The 15138-nt window shown below is 41.4% G+C and overlaps 1 protein-coding gene across 2 annotated transcripts in view; it reads right to left on the bottom strand.

The window, feature by feature from the left end:
• Positions 1-15138, bottom strand: part of VAT1L (vesicle amine transport 1 like) — a 781678-nt gene that overhangs the window by 743076 nt on the left and 23464 nt on the right. For both annotated transcript variants that reach the window (XM_085639998.1, XM_085639999.1), the window contains exon 2: positions 3141-3270. In XM_085639998.1, coding sequence (XP_085496124.1) covers positions 3141-3270 — 130 coding nt within the window. The remainder of the gene's footprint in view (positions 1-3140; positions 3271-15138) is intronic.

Genomic DNA, 15138 nt, shown 5'->3' with positions numbered 1-15138 from the left:
GAGGTGACACCTCACCCAGTAGCAGGCTGCTATTGTTCCTAAGCCTGGGATTTGTCCACAGGACTCCCTAGGAGGGCAGAAAGCTCACTAGTGGCTAGCAACCATGTGAGGCCACTGGACAAACTGGGTCACCACTTTCTAAAAGTATAAAAGTGAAAGTAAACTCACCTTGGGCATCAAATCGGGTCTAATGCCACAATTAATTTGATACCTTATAGTACTCATCTAGGTAGTCCCATTCAGGAGTTAGCCGAGCTGAGCCAGCAACCCTGTGTTAGCCAATGGGGCAACTAACGCTTTTACAGCCAAACAACAATTTGGAAGTGTTGCTGCTAAGACATATATATATAAAATACATGGCGTACTCAATAATATACAGCTCGCTGCCTTAGGGCTTGATAGGCCTTTCTTAGAGGAAACTTTCATTTATCATTAAGGGAAGTGGGGGCTTTGCCATTGGTTTGAATGGCAAAGTTGAGCAAGCAGTGTTACCACTGCCCTATCAGTCCACAGTGGCAGGCTGGGAGCCATTTTATACTTTGCCACACACAGGGTGGCACAATCAGTGCTGCAGCCATGGGTGGATACCCTGCCTCTCATTCCCTGGGTACCATATACTAGGGGCTTATAAGTAAGCCAGTTTCTACCAATTGGGGTACCCAATTCGACACACACTTTGTAAGGTGTTAGAACACTGGTACCGAGGTCTGGCTATCAGGGCTCAGTGCACTCTCGATAAACTAGCAGCATCATTCCAAACACGTGTGGGTGAACATGCAAAAAGAGGATATTTCCTTACACTACTTAAACTCCAGTGTGCCACCAGGATCATTTCTCTTCTCTCACCTTCTAACATGTACATGAAGCCACGAACTGAAGTAGTGCAAGGCGAACACGTATTAACACACCAATATGTCGACAATATGCAATTGTACTTTAGAGAATCCAAACCTTTAAATATAACCAATCTGGAAGAACGCTAAGAAAAATTTGTTGAATTGATGGCTACCTTTTCGCTGAAGATGATTACCCACAAAATTAGTCCTTGACTCCAAAAACAATCAAGCGCCTGTATAATAGCTTGGAGTTCTGCCTCTCCCCTTGGGAATTTCACCTAAGATCACGCTGATAGCAAAATCTTTGGAATTCACTCTAGACAAAAACCTGAGTTACAATTAATCAATCAATTAAATAACATTTGTTAAGCGCACAGCTGCTTCAACAGAAATGTCCCAGCGCTCAAAGCAAACACAGAAATCCCACCACATTACCCAGCCAGCTAGGCTGCATCAAACAGCCAGTCTTTATGCTTTCTTTTAAAATTAGTAAATGATTCAGCTCAACGCAGCTTAGGCAGCAGATCTTTCCAGAGCTTGCCCTAAAGGATCGTGACGGAGCTTTCTCCACGGCGGACCTAGAAAGATTTTGGAATCTGCATTAAACTGAGGTTGTTAGACATTAGCACTCTCTCTTGAGTGTAGGGGATCAGCCTGGTCCTCAAATAGGGAGGGCCTAATCCTGCAAGTGCTTTAAAGACCAGCATGAGTGTTAATAGGCTTTGTCACAGGGAGCCAGTGCAGCTGTTTCGGATGGGGGAGATATGCTGACAGAGAGGGGCTCACTATGTCAGTTTCGCTGCATCATTCTGAATTATCTGAAGTTTGTATGTCAAGCAAGCACGCAATCTGAGATAAAGGAAGTAGGTATCAGAAGGAGAGTTAATTCTTCAGGCCACCAGAGGTTCGATGGCAGGGGCCTGTCTTGGCTGAAGACCAAAACGTCTGTTTTGTTGGAGTTAAATTTAAGGCAGTTTGACTCCATTCAGGCACCAACTCCTTTGAGGCACTCCTCAACGTTATATAGTGCTACTTCTAAACGTCCCTGAAAAGAAAATAGCAATTGAGTGTCATCTGCATATGAGACCATCTTCACACCCCAGGTGTCTATCAACTCAGCCACAGGGGCACGGTATATATTTAACAAGAGCGGGCTCAGGGACGATCCCTGAGGTATCCCACAAACCAGAGGTTTGGATCCAGAAGAGAAAGAGAGGAGGTGCACTCATTGGGATCTGCCTTCCAAAAAGGATTTAAACCAGGAGATATCCTCGCCCCAAATTTCCTGTTGACTTAAACTGTTCAAAAGTATGGAATGGGACACTGTGTCAAACACTGCTGACATGTCATATAACAGGTGTACTTTTATCAAGGTTCCCCGTTACAAAGCCATTTCGGTGGTATAATCATCTCGTTCACCAGAACAGCTACTTACCATAGTGAGATAATCGAACAAGAGAAAACATTTGTCCGACTCTGAAGGTCCCCAAAACGAATAAGACCAAGACCACTAAGCTGAACTTCTCCTGCTTATCCCTGAGACTATGCAACCACATCCCTGAATACATAACAATGTCAATTCTCCTGACATTCCATAAAAATCTAAAAAGACACATTTTAGCTCTACCATTGTTCTCATATAAAGTCATAGATATGGTTATTAGAAGATAAATATTTCATGTAGCAAAATATTTTATGTTAAGTGTTTTGTGGCACCTGCAGTTAGGGCAGCATTGTATAAATGCCACGAATAAATAAACAAACAAAATAGTGGGCCTCTCATCTTTGACGTGCTTAGACTTAAGATACATTACCGAGAGTAATGGCTTTTAATGATTACATCCTTATTTGAACCCTGGATACATTTTACATATGAAACTGTTAAGTTGTTTAAAGACATCTTGGGAAATGGGAATTTCATTCTCTCCATCCGTTGGCATGAGGGTAACGAAAATTATATTTAACAAAACTATTTTTATTTTTGTATGCCTAAAATGAAATAACTAAGAAAACAATTTCCAAAACATTTATAATTGTAGGTAACTGGAATGAATTTGTACATAAAAGTTATGGGTGGTTTTGTGGAGAAGTGTGTGTCCTGTGGGATACACTTCAAAGTTATGTTTACATATTTACTCTTGCAACAAAAACTGAATAAATACATAACTTATTATATATGGGGCTGTTCATGGATAGAGAAAATCAATATTTCGTTAGCTCAATGGACTGAAGTTGAAATTGCAGAGGGGAGGAGGGTGCATGCCCAAATAGTTTTAATGTGGTGTGAGTTGGAGCAAAGATTACCTCAAATCCTTTAACGCCTTCCCCAAGTGTTTCAACAATTCCAGATAATTCAAAGCCAGGAAGCAGGGGTGTCTTTGGAGGGTTATCTATGTTTCCTTGTCTCACCATCAGGTCGATAAAGTTAATCCCACTGTAAAGTAAATGAAATAGAGGAAAACTGCATCATTACGTGTTTCACGCTTTCATTTCCAATGTTGGACTTGTCTTTCATACTGTCCAGGCAACCAAAACTCTGTTCACGTATACTGCAGCTTTAGAACATTCTTTTACCACCCACTTTATTCCTAAATGTAAGAAGGCACTGTAATTAAAACTTGACTGAAGTGATTAACATGATCATAGACTAACTAGTAATGCCAGAAGAAGAAGACATGCATCTGTGCTTTATTGTAGAAGTCTGTGATAAGTCCATTTGGAAAAGTAAGTAACACTGTGGTGGAATCAAAGTTGACAATACTTTAAAAAGTTTGCACCTGTAGATGCCAGCAAAAATCTGGTATTTGGGCGGTGGGACAACCTTTACTTTTGGTTAATATTAACAAAATGCATTTTGTAAGTGGGACAGCTATACAACACCAAACTACTGCTTTTTCGTTAGGTCCTACCCTATCTATATCTACTAGGAAGATTCATCTAAAACCTCATTTTAGTCACCACCTATAAATCACTCATTACACCTTGTTTCTGTAAACACATGAATATAATCAAGAACTAGAGTGCTACCCTAGCCTACAAAGTGAAAGCACTGGAAGACGGTATGGGAAATGGCTTAAGAATTCTTTACTTTGCTGCACCGACCTGCACAGAATTCTCAACAGGTTCGCAGAAATGGTACTTGTCAGATGTGCCACATTTTTTATACCTAGGGGGATCCCAAAAAGCTCCATGTATCTTTCCAGATTACCTTCCTGCACAAAAGCGATCCTGAAAGTTGTATTCCGTTTGTATGTCTGCTGTAGAATTCAGCACACATGCAAAGAGGAGCACTGGCCGTAAAGAACCTTGAGGGGCCTCCCTGCAGGGCACGTGGAGGGGCCCCCTCTGGGCTCAATCAGGAGCTCTGCAGCCAGAGTGCTGTGCTAAGGGGGCCGCCTGGAGCGTGCCCCCCCCCCGCACAGCGGGGGCTGCGAGGGGGTCTGTATTACGCCCCTGAAGAGGAAGTAACAAGGAGAACTACAGATATTTCTCCTTGTTACAACAAGTTCAGTTTATCGCACCATTACTGCTCAAGCCCAGGTTTAATGATGTTAGTAAATCTTGGTTTGTGTCAAAATACATGGAGGGGATGAACGGGAACGCCCATGCTAAACCCAAGTAACGCCTTCTCGATGTCGGGTAACACAAGACGTTTTTAAAAAAAAAGAAGATTTGACCACCTTGTTTTGGTTCCTGCTATTCATTTCAGCAGATTAAGGGCCAATGGAAATATTTCTTTCCCTTGGTCCTGGCTATTTCTTTGCCGTTACTTAAAGACCTTTTGACCGTGTTTTATAACATTTAAATGCTTGCCAAAACATAAAACGATACACTTAATAGTCATAACAAATCACAACATGAGATGAAAACAATTATTTCTAAGGCTCAACAATAAGTGCATGAATCACACCTTTGCTTTCAGGAAAGATTGTAAACAAGTGCATAAATCACATTAATCAAAAGTGCGATAATCACATTACACCTACACAAGGCAGCACAGGGCATTACGTACGCTGCAATACTTTGTGGGTGAAAAGTAATGCAAGGCCACACAAATATCAAATTGCTTGGCTTTGCAAATATCACTTAAACACTTACGTTGCCTTGCGTGAGGCAAGGACAATGCAAGTGCATAGTAAATCTGCTTCCAAGTGTCCTTCCATTACCCTGCCAAATCTCCCTCCTTGTTTTTAATTTAAGTAAATAAAATATGTATTCCACTGAGATAATCCAAACCAAATTCTAATGTATATCAAATATTTAAAAAGTTAAATACATGAAATGAAATCGGAATTTTGAGACATTTTCAGGAATGCGATTTGCAAATCCTAACTTAGTGCAGCAAAGTGAGGAACCCACCTGACAGGTCACACCATTATGATGTCCTTTTAAAAACAACAAAACTCCTCTCTACTCCTCCCATGAATTAACAGCCAAGCGGAGACATTATAACGTTTTAAATGAGCATTTGGGTATCCATTTTGAGAAATCATAATTTACCTTTATGATTCCTCAAACATTACTCACGGCATGATGAGGAGTGAAGAGTGAAGTGGAGAAAGGGTGAATATTTTTAGTGAGCAGCAGTGAGGGGGTAGGAAGAAGTGTGACGAGAGAGGAGTAATGATGTCATAAAATAAATACCCGTAGTTTTCATTGAAAAACGTAGCATTGGTCGTACTCAGTCACCATGCAAGCACTGCGAGGAAGAGTGAGGCTGGGAATGCACCACTCCCTCTCCAAAATTATCTCTAAAACAAAATTACCTCCACAACACCATTACTTCATTTGCTATTATATTGTGTAGCATTGACTAACTAAAAGGCAAAGCGGTTAAACTAAATACAAGTTTAACATGTCTTTGTTTTAATATAAATGCGTCAAATGTACTTTAATATAATACAACATAATTTATTAAATTATTACAATGAATTTTTTTAAATTGCTATTGGTTCAGGGTTGTATTAGGGTGAGCATTGGAGTTACAGTAAAAAATATCTTGTTTTCTTCTCATGGGAAATTACGTAACATTAATTTGAAATTAAATACAATTTTCAAATGTACATTATAAACATTTGTCTTTGTTTTGGCTAAGGGTCATTGTTAATGCATGATGTTAATACAGAAGTTTAAGCAGATAATCATGAAACAAGAATATTGGAACTTGCAACCAGTGTGCAGGGTCCACACTTAGTTAACAGCTTAGGTTTTCATCATTTAACTAGTTCTAGCAAATTTTAGCTAATTTCTCAAATTACCACTGAATTTGCCATGTTACCCCAAATGTAATTAATTGGAGCACATTCAAAAAAATTGTCTCTAAAGGTTATCAGGATTTAAATATCTTAATATGTTTGCGAAACCTTGTATGAAATGCTAAAACTAGTGCCTCACTCCATAGACATCAACATTTACCATTTAGGTATACCTACCTATCATCGGGACCAAGCACCAACTATTAGTAATGGTTCAATCAACTTGTGTATCATATTTATGGCACAAAAACATAATTATCTTTTACTTTCTTTTCTTTCTCCTTTCCTTTTTTTATAGTATGACTTCTAGAAATCTCTCCTTTTCTATTCAACGTTCATGTTTCTCTTTTTTGTGAAGGAGTGCGTACTTTAACCTATCGCTTTCCACCACTTGTTGGCCTTCTGTTGCTTAGTGGCCACTGACCACAATTACTTATCTGTGGGGGACGGTGGATTAAAATAAAACAAAAAATCAATGGCACCATCAGGATATTGCTTATTATGAAATTTGGGAAAGGGAGAAGCGTAAAGTGATGAGCAAATGCAATTATTCTACCTGCACCATGTGAAAAAGATGGCAGCAGAATCACTAGCTCTTATTTGGTATCCAATATCATCAGCCTCATTGCTAAGCTACACCATTTAATTACTTTATCATACATAATTTCAGAATTGTGAAATTTCTCATTATGAGGTCTGTGTCTTTGGTCGGAAAACCGGGCACACTATCTTGTCTAGTTGAAGCTGAGATTCTCTAAAGGTAAGCAGCAGTGTTTTCCGCACATCAGTTTCATAGGAAGCTTGAAAAGAAGGGGCCTAATTCACAGAGGTAAACTTAGACATTTGGTCTAAACTTAGACAAGAACGTCTAAGTTTACGATTTTGGGAATTCCCAAAGGGCATTACAAATGCTATATTTAAGTTCGCACTCGGGGCTGAGATTCGGACCTAGTGCGGCCTTGAAGATAGTACAAGTAAATGCCCTTTGTGAATTCTCAAAGTCGTAAACTTAGATGGCTGATCTAAGTTTAGACCAAACGTCTAAGTTTACCTTTGTGAATTGGGCCCAAGCATTGTCAAAACCAATAACTCTGACGTGCCATACTAGCTTAATTTCAAGATGAAACTAAAACAGGACGATCCTAAAACTCTCCTTAACTCACTGATCATGTAAAGAGATGTTCAGACAGGAAGGAAACCCTCTACATAGCACTGCTTTCAGGTCTATGTCGGGCATGCCTTCATTTTAGTTCACCTTTTGGTTACATATATATAATAGAAACACATGTAGACTCCAATGAAAGATTCATTAGAGTCCTGTATTTATTTCTATCACATAGGCAAGAATACAGACTATATTTTATTGTATTTTTTTAAAATTTTATTTATATCGTTTTTAAGCGCAAATATGACCCTTGAGGTAACAGAGCGCCTTAGAACGATCAAGGTGACATGTATGAAAATACCAAAACATCATCAAGGAGGGACATGGTAAGGGACAGTCTCTAGATAGAAAAGCACAGGTCCCAGGCAGACAACAACCATTGAAACAGAATAAGCATATTGTCTGTGAGAAATAAGCATGCATGCAAACTTAGGGGTAAATCATACCCTGGAGTAATGATCCTGCATTCTACAGCATACATTTATCCATCAGTATCCTTTTTACTTCTTTCTTGAATGAAGCAGTTGAGGGGTTCGTTCTGATTTCAGGGGGATGTGCATTCCAGATTCTCGTGCCATGCTTGAGAAGACTCAGCTATAAGTTTTGTTTTTATAAAATGTTGTTGTTTCAGCAGTAGGGAACTGGTGCCTCTAGAAGCGCTGACGCCACTGGACAGCTCTAGTTTTTGTGGAAGGTATCTCAGAGTGTTGAAATGGAGGGCTTCATGGGTCATGCAGGCAATTTTCAAATGAATCCTTGCCTCATATAGAAGCCAGTTAAGAGATTTTGTCAGGACTGTAAGGGACTATGTCTAGTACACTGTCAGGGACTTGGGCAAGGACTGATGGCTGGGTAGAAAAAGTAAGCAGAAAGAGGAGTAGAGCAGTGCCCAGTATCACACAGAGAGTCAGAGAAAAAAAGTATTGAAAGGGGAAGCCCGCAAGAAAGGAACAAGATGGTTAAGACTCAGAAAGGACAGGCACTCATAAGGCGATTTAGCATTCAGACTGACTATGCCCAGGACGGAAGTGCAAGACATATATGTATATATAACAACATTAACAATGAAGGGAATGTGGGGTAAAGCACTCAGGAGCGCCACATGGTAGGACTGAAGCTCAGTACGTTCTTTACCCACAACTGCTGCAACAGATACTGACAGTGAAAACCCATATATTGGATATACTGTGGGGCTGATACCTGTGGTGATGTTATAAAAGTAACTCAATGATAATACTCACAGTGGACAAAAAACACCACCTAGGTTGTCAGCTGAGCCCATGGATCCTAGAGATCAAACAGGAACACAGGCAGTAACAGCAAGGGTATAGAAATAAATGTACAGCCACAAAAGGCAGTGCCCGAAAGGCTGGTCGAACAAGTCAGTGTATGGACTGGTTTGTATTGTCTGGCTTGACTGCACAGCTTGTCACTAGACAATTATGTGAGAATCACCAGGAGAGGGGCTTTGGCTCCGCCCAGATATTGGGAGCCAGGAGTACATGCTATGATTGGGCAGATGTGTGCTTCCACCAAAAATGTGTTTGCCTTCCACACAGCTGTGATTTTTTTGTTTATTTATCCAGCTACCTGAGCTTGAACTTTCATGAGCACACACATGACACTGGAATGCTACTAAAGTGTCTTAGATAACTAGATAGATAGTTCATGGTGGTTTTCCCAAGCAGCAACACAGATGGGAGGAGGACAGCCATTAACATACATGGATTTTTAGGTCTGGCTTGACAGTGAAACTTTCACATGAGTTTTAACCTACAGCAATATTATTCTACAGTTCTTAGCTTGCACAGAAAATATATATCCATTCTCATGATGTCTACGTGTAATGCTTCACATTATCATACAACATTCCTAAGTCAGACCTATTGGCATTGCCAATGCTTGTTTGGTAGTTTGTGAGTCTGTTTTATGGTCTGGTGAGCCAGTTTTACTGTTCTCTGTTATCACAAACGTTGCCTGCAACAACCACAAACACATGCAGGACCCATTATCTTGCAAAACACGTATATACAACTCTTTAAGTTTAAAACTGCCCTGATTTCCAAATGTGGGCCCCTTTTTTAGCTATTTGACTCACTAACTGGGGTCATTTTTAGGTCGAGCATTCGTGACCTCTTGTATATACTTTAGTATATACTTATATGTATATGTACTTTGTGGGCTCTGGAGATCAGCCCTAGGATTTGTCTCCTTCCGCCTAGGGGCTTTTTTTTCTGTTCTACTGCCTCTATTTAACTGTCTTGATAGAGAACGACCAGTAGAGGTCAGTAAAATACCAGAATTGCTTTTTGCTGAGGGATTTTTTTTTCTGGCAACTGCCTCTATTTAAGTTTCTTGATAGAAAACAACCAGCAGAGGTCAATAAAATACAAGAATCACTTTAGCATTCTCTAGATTCCAGTCCATAGAAATTGTCTTCCACGAGCACCCGTAGACAATAATATTAATTTCAAATCTTGTATTTTCAGTGATATGACCACCAAGGCCCTGATTTTATATTAAAAGCAGAGCTTTGGACTATACCATTTCCCGCTGAAAGGAAATATTTCTCTCCATGAGTTCCTATACCTGGTGTGTCATGTAGTTTGGTGCTTACATTCCCTCCATGTTAAAGAACAGTAGATGTTTCAGCACCCAGGCTAATGTGCTGCATAGCTAAATACATATAAGGTCACAAAGGAGAGATCGATTGCATTGCAAATGCTTGTTAATTTGGGGAACAGACTATATTCTGTCCCAATGTGACTCTGTTGTCCGAAACCGTTTCTTTGCAACAAACCGGTTGCATCAGCCTTAGCAAATCCTTCGACAGGAAACTCCAGGCAAATAGTTCATATTTCTTGAGATTTGTTCTGATTACAGGTATGCACAGTTATTACGTACAGTGCTGAGGTATCCATAGTGATTAAGTACAATGCACTGAGGTATACACAGTTATTATGTACAGTGCTGAGGTATACACAGTTATTACGTACAGTGCTCTATTGATCCCCGAATGGGTTCACGTTACAGAAATGCCACTGCATAAATATCAGTAAATAAATGCATGTCATGCACCCACTTTCTTTCAACAAATCTTTCTTGGATTCTTTACAGTCCCTTGTCTTGACTCCAAATATAACGCAGTCGCTTATTTTGGTAAAATGCACAGTCTTTACCCTACAGTCACGCATTGACGTATCTGAGTTCAGGAAAGATCAAGGTCCCAAAAAAAGAGACAATATATATTCCTTCTTCCTGAGCCTTGCCAGAGTGGAGCACACAAGACCTTGATGGCTAAAAAAATCGTATTTTGCAATTTTGATTTAGCAGATGCGTGTGTTTCATTTTTTGTGGGCATCAAATGCAAATGAAAGAGCTATTTCCACAAAACTAGCATTGCCTTTCTGTCAGACAGGACATCAAGATCAAATTACTAATAATAAAAGTGGCCAAAAACGCAACGGGGCAATTTACAGAGAGTTATGCATTTGATGTTATGAACTTGTGACTTGGACATAAACTAGAAAGCAAAATCTGGTCCAACGATGCTAATGTACACTCTGAAGTGCAGAAACATTTTACCCGGGGTACCTAGCAAATATAATACGACTCTCCAGGTGACTCAAATGCGTCTCCTGAATAAGACAGACTTGAGCAGAGCTTTGCTCAAGGTATTTCATCACTAGTATTTTTCTACAAGGGCATCTTAACCCATTAATATTCCATGAGATAAGTTTTACCTTGCTACTCATTCGGGCAGTTCCTACCAATTAAATACGGGAAACCCAGGACAGACGGCCTAACATAAATGTGAGATTGAGGATTTTTTTTTTAATGTTTTCCCTCTGCTCCCCACCCTGTGCTCCCCCTCACCACCCACCCCCTCAACCCCCCTACGTGCCCCCCCTCCCCGAGAACGCTGCCTTCTATTAGGCTATAAGCCTATTCTGCCTCAGTCCCTCGGGCTGATTAAAAAACTTTAAACTTTGCAATCCATTTCCCCTTCTTTGCTTCCACATTACCCCACCCCCCTGCACCCTAGCACCTTCCTTAATCTTATCGATGAGGGCATCAACCTCCTCAACCGAATGATACATATACATGTGGTTGTTCCACATAATGCGCAGTGATGCTGGAAACCTCAATTGTGCCCTTGCCCCCAACTTATTCAATTCCTCCATTCTTTTGCCCAGCTCCAAATGTTTTGATGCAGTGATGTGAGACACATCTGACCTGATGGAAAATGAAAAAGAATTAGAGAAAGAGTTAGATGTTATTGTTCCTTCCTTAAGTGCTGAAGATAAAATTGCCTCTTTAACAGTGTATGTAAGGAAGTTTATCAAAATTTTCCTGGGCTTCTGTTTTGCTAGGTTTCTCTTAAATGGGTCCCGATGCACCCGCTGTATTTCCTGAGCGAGATCTATATTGGAGGAATGTTTTAATAATATCTCTTTTAATAGTGATATCCCAAACCCCCTAATATCAGCACCTTCAAGTGCTTCGGGAACATTGACGAGTCTCAAGTTATTCCTCCTTGCGTGGTTCTCCAGGTGCTCTAGATCTTCCTACATTTCCCTGTTCTGACTTGCCAATTTAGCCATTTCCGTTGTAGAAGTGTTGAGTGCCTCTTTGATTTTTGGTATCTCCTGTTCTAGCGCATTCGTTCTTAAAGAGACTTCTTCCAACTTTTGGGCTAATACCACAGGATGCTTGAATTGCTGCCTGGTTTGTCTATGAAACTGTAAATCTACTCCCCATCTCATCCTTGAGTGCCAATAGGATTTCTATCAGAGACCCCGGAGATGAGGTAGGAAGATATTGGGGGGGATGTCACCGGATTCATTGATTCAGGAGGAGAGCCTAGTTGGACATCATGAGCCTCCAATACACTAAAACGATTTGAGATACTAACCGTAGGATGAATGGGAGAAAAATGGTTCCCAGAGCTCTCTACCGCTACCTCCGCTGACCCATTCAGAACACCGGGTATAGTGGGGGCTGCATATCACTCTGAGGCGTGGTTAACAAACCTGAGGTCTTGAGCTGAGTTGGGTTCTGAGGTGGATCCGATTGTATCCTGCTGGAATTGGGAGAACCTTCCTTGTTAGATCCCAGAGTTGTGGGTGTAGACAGAACCTTGTAGTATGATTTTAGTGAGGGGGTTATTTTTACTTTAGGAGCCAGTACTTTCTTGCCTCTGCCCCTCTCTCTTCCTTTAACTTCAACTGAGGTCTCAATATTAGCACCCTTTTCCACTCCACCCTTTAACTGTTTGGCTGATACTCTTAACTCAGTAATGGGGGGGGAAACTCGGGTTGACGAAGCGGTATCAATATTGGAGAGGAGCTGGACTGCCCTAATACAAAGAGTGTATCTACACACTTTGGGTATGGGGGACCTGCTCCTTTGCCTTTCTCCATACAGTAGGGGGTCCCCTCTTGCTCACCAGACTCCACGGTATCTGCAAGAAGCTTTCCCTGATGTTTCCAGTACACACAGCGAGGAAGGAAGTCCTTCAGAATACAAGAAATGCCCTTACCTTCCCTCCCAGCAAACGCCTCAGCCTTGTTGTTTGAGCCAGGCACCTCATACCCTACCTGAAACGTGAACTCTCCTGCTCCTTCTCCAGTCCGCACGAAGCCCAGCTTCACAGTCGAGTAATCCCCAGTACTGACTCTGCCTCCTAAAGTCCGGACCTGGAAGCATGCAGTTCCGCTGCATCGCCACTCACTAACCACGCCCTCCCACCGTGAGGCTCGTGGCAGAAAAGTAAAAGATGAAGGTACTCAACAGACACGGGGTGGGGGTTGAGGAAAATTACTTAAATTACTTTAAAAACGTTATGGAGACCCTCCATAGAGGAGACCTAGACACACGTCTGAGGAGACTTCAGCCGCGACCGCTTAGCTTACGGCCGCCATGTTCCCATGTCCTCCCAGCCCCGGTGTGGTTGACTATTCAGAGCAGACAGTTCACAGTAAAGGGGTGGCCACTCTGATAAAACAAGGGGCAGGGTGCACTATTAAATCAATTAAAAACCAATCAAACAGGAAGATGGATAGTGGCTATATTAGACTTTGGAGGCTCAGAGCTAATATGTGCTTCTTTTTACGGTTACAACATTGATGATCCTACACATATTTGTAAGCTACAATCCAAATTGATGGAAGCAGTTTCGCCCATAATTATCAGAGGAGACTTTAATGTCCTTCTCGACCCTTTGAGGGATAGATCCAATCAGAGCCACTATGTAGGGGCGCCCGAATACGTTGAGCCTCGAAAAATATGATCCATGATCTAGAGCTCATGGACTTATGGAGGGCAAAGATGGGCGACAAACTGGTTTTTACTTTTTACAGCAAGAAACACGGCCACTCTTCTAGAATTGACTATGTGTTGACTGATAGGCTTAGTACAGACAATATGACAGCTATAACTGTCTTGCCCAGTCATATATCAGACCATGCCCCCGTGATGTTTGCCTTAGCAGGAAAGAGGTGTAATCTAAGGCCTAGATGGACATTAAAAAAGTCTATGTTGTTGGATTTAGAGATAGCGAGGGCTCTCAAATCTGCTACCCTAGACTGCTTCTCAGTAAATATCGGTTCAACATCTATGGATTATGTATGGGAAGCCTTTAACCTCTTCAGTGCCCATGACGAGATAGTCTCGTCATGGAGCACGGTTGCACTGTGCCCATGACGAGACTATCTCGTCATGAACCCCACCCACTAATGCAACGCCCGGCACAGGAGGGGGAAAGGGAGTGGCACTGAAGGGGTTAAGGCATACCTAAGGGGCTTGTTACATAGTTGTATTTGCTCGAAGAACAGGGAGGAGTCACAGGAGCTACGGACTTTGGAGGATAAAATCTCTCAATTAGAGCTAGAAAGGATCCAGCTCAATCAGGGGAGCTCTGAAAGGCTATTACAAGTTCAGAGGGACTTGGAAAATGCCCGCCAGGACTATAGAGGACGGCTGGATCAGAAGTGTAAGGCACAGTGGCTGACTAAAAATATACAGAACTTCGAATATGGAGAGAAGGCGGGAGCCCCATTGGCATGGAAAGCTAGAGTCGATCGTGAAAAAAACAACATTAATGAATTAATAATAAATGAAAGTGGGGAGACATCGAGTAGTTTGGAGGACATGCAAACCTGCCTTCTCTCACTATTCTCAGAGCTCTATAGGGAGGAGATTGTGCCAAACACCGAAACCCTTCAAACATGGTTGAGGGAGAAATCTTTACCAACTTTAACAACCAAAAGCTGCGAAAGACTAGATGCTCCAATTACCGAGAGTGAAATTAGAGTACAAATAAGTAAATGCAAAAACAATAAAGCAGCAGGTACGGATGCGCTTCCTAGTGAGGTTTATAACCTCCTCTCAGAAGAACTGGTCCCGATATTGGGTATATTATTTAACTCAGTTTACAACTCGGCAGGTCAAGCTCCTAGATCTTGGAAAGAAGCAACTATTGTGCTTATTCTGAAGCCCGGGAAAGACCCCGTAAGGGCAGATTCCTATAGTCCAATCTCCCTGCTGAATGCTGACTATAAAATCTTTATGAGTATTCTTGCAGGGAGATTGGTCAAGTTAGACCCACAGCTGATTAACGTTGATCAAAAAGGATTTATACCCAAAAGATATCCAGAAGCACACTCATCAACTAATTGGCAATATAGATCTGGCCACTGCCGTTGTGGCACTTGATGCGACCAAGGTGTTTGACAGAGTATGTTGGGTATATCTTTGGGAGGTATTAAGGTCGATGGGCTTTGGGCCCATATTTATCCAGACCCTGATAAATTGCTACCAAGGGGCTTCCGCAAAAATTTTATAAAATGGTATGTTAAATTCTAGTTTCAACATCTCAAAA

The sequence above is a fragment of the Triturus cristatus genome, chromosome 12 (assembly GCF_964204655.1).
Source record: "Triturus cristatus chromosome 12, aTriCri1.1, whole genome shotgun sequence".
Taxonomy (NCBI): Eukaryota; Metazoa; Chordata; class Amphibia; order Caudata; family Salamandridae; genus Triturus; species Triturus cristatus.
This window is presented reverse-complemented; position numbering and strand designations above follow the sequence as displayed.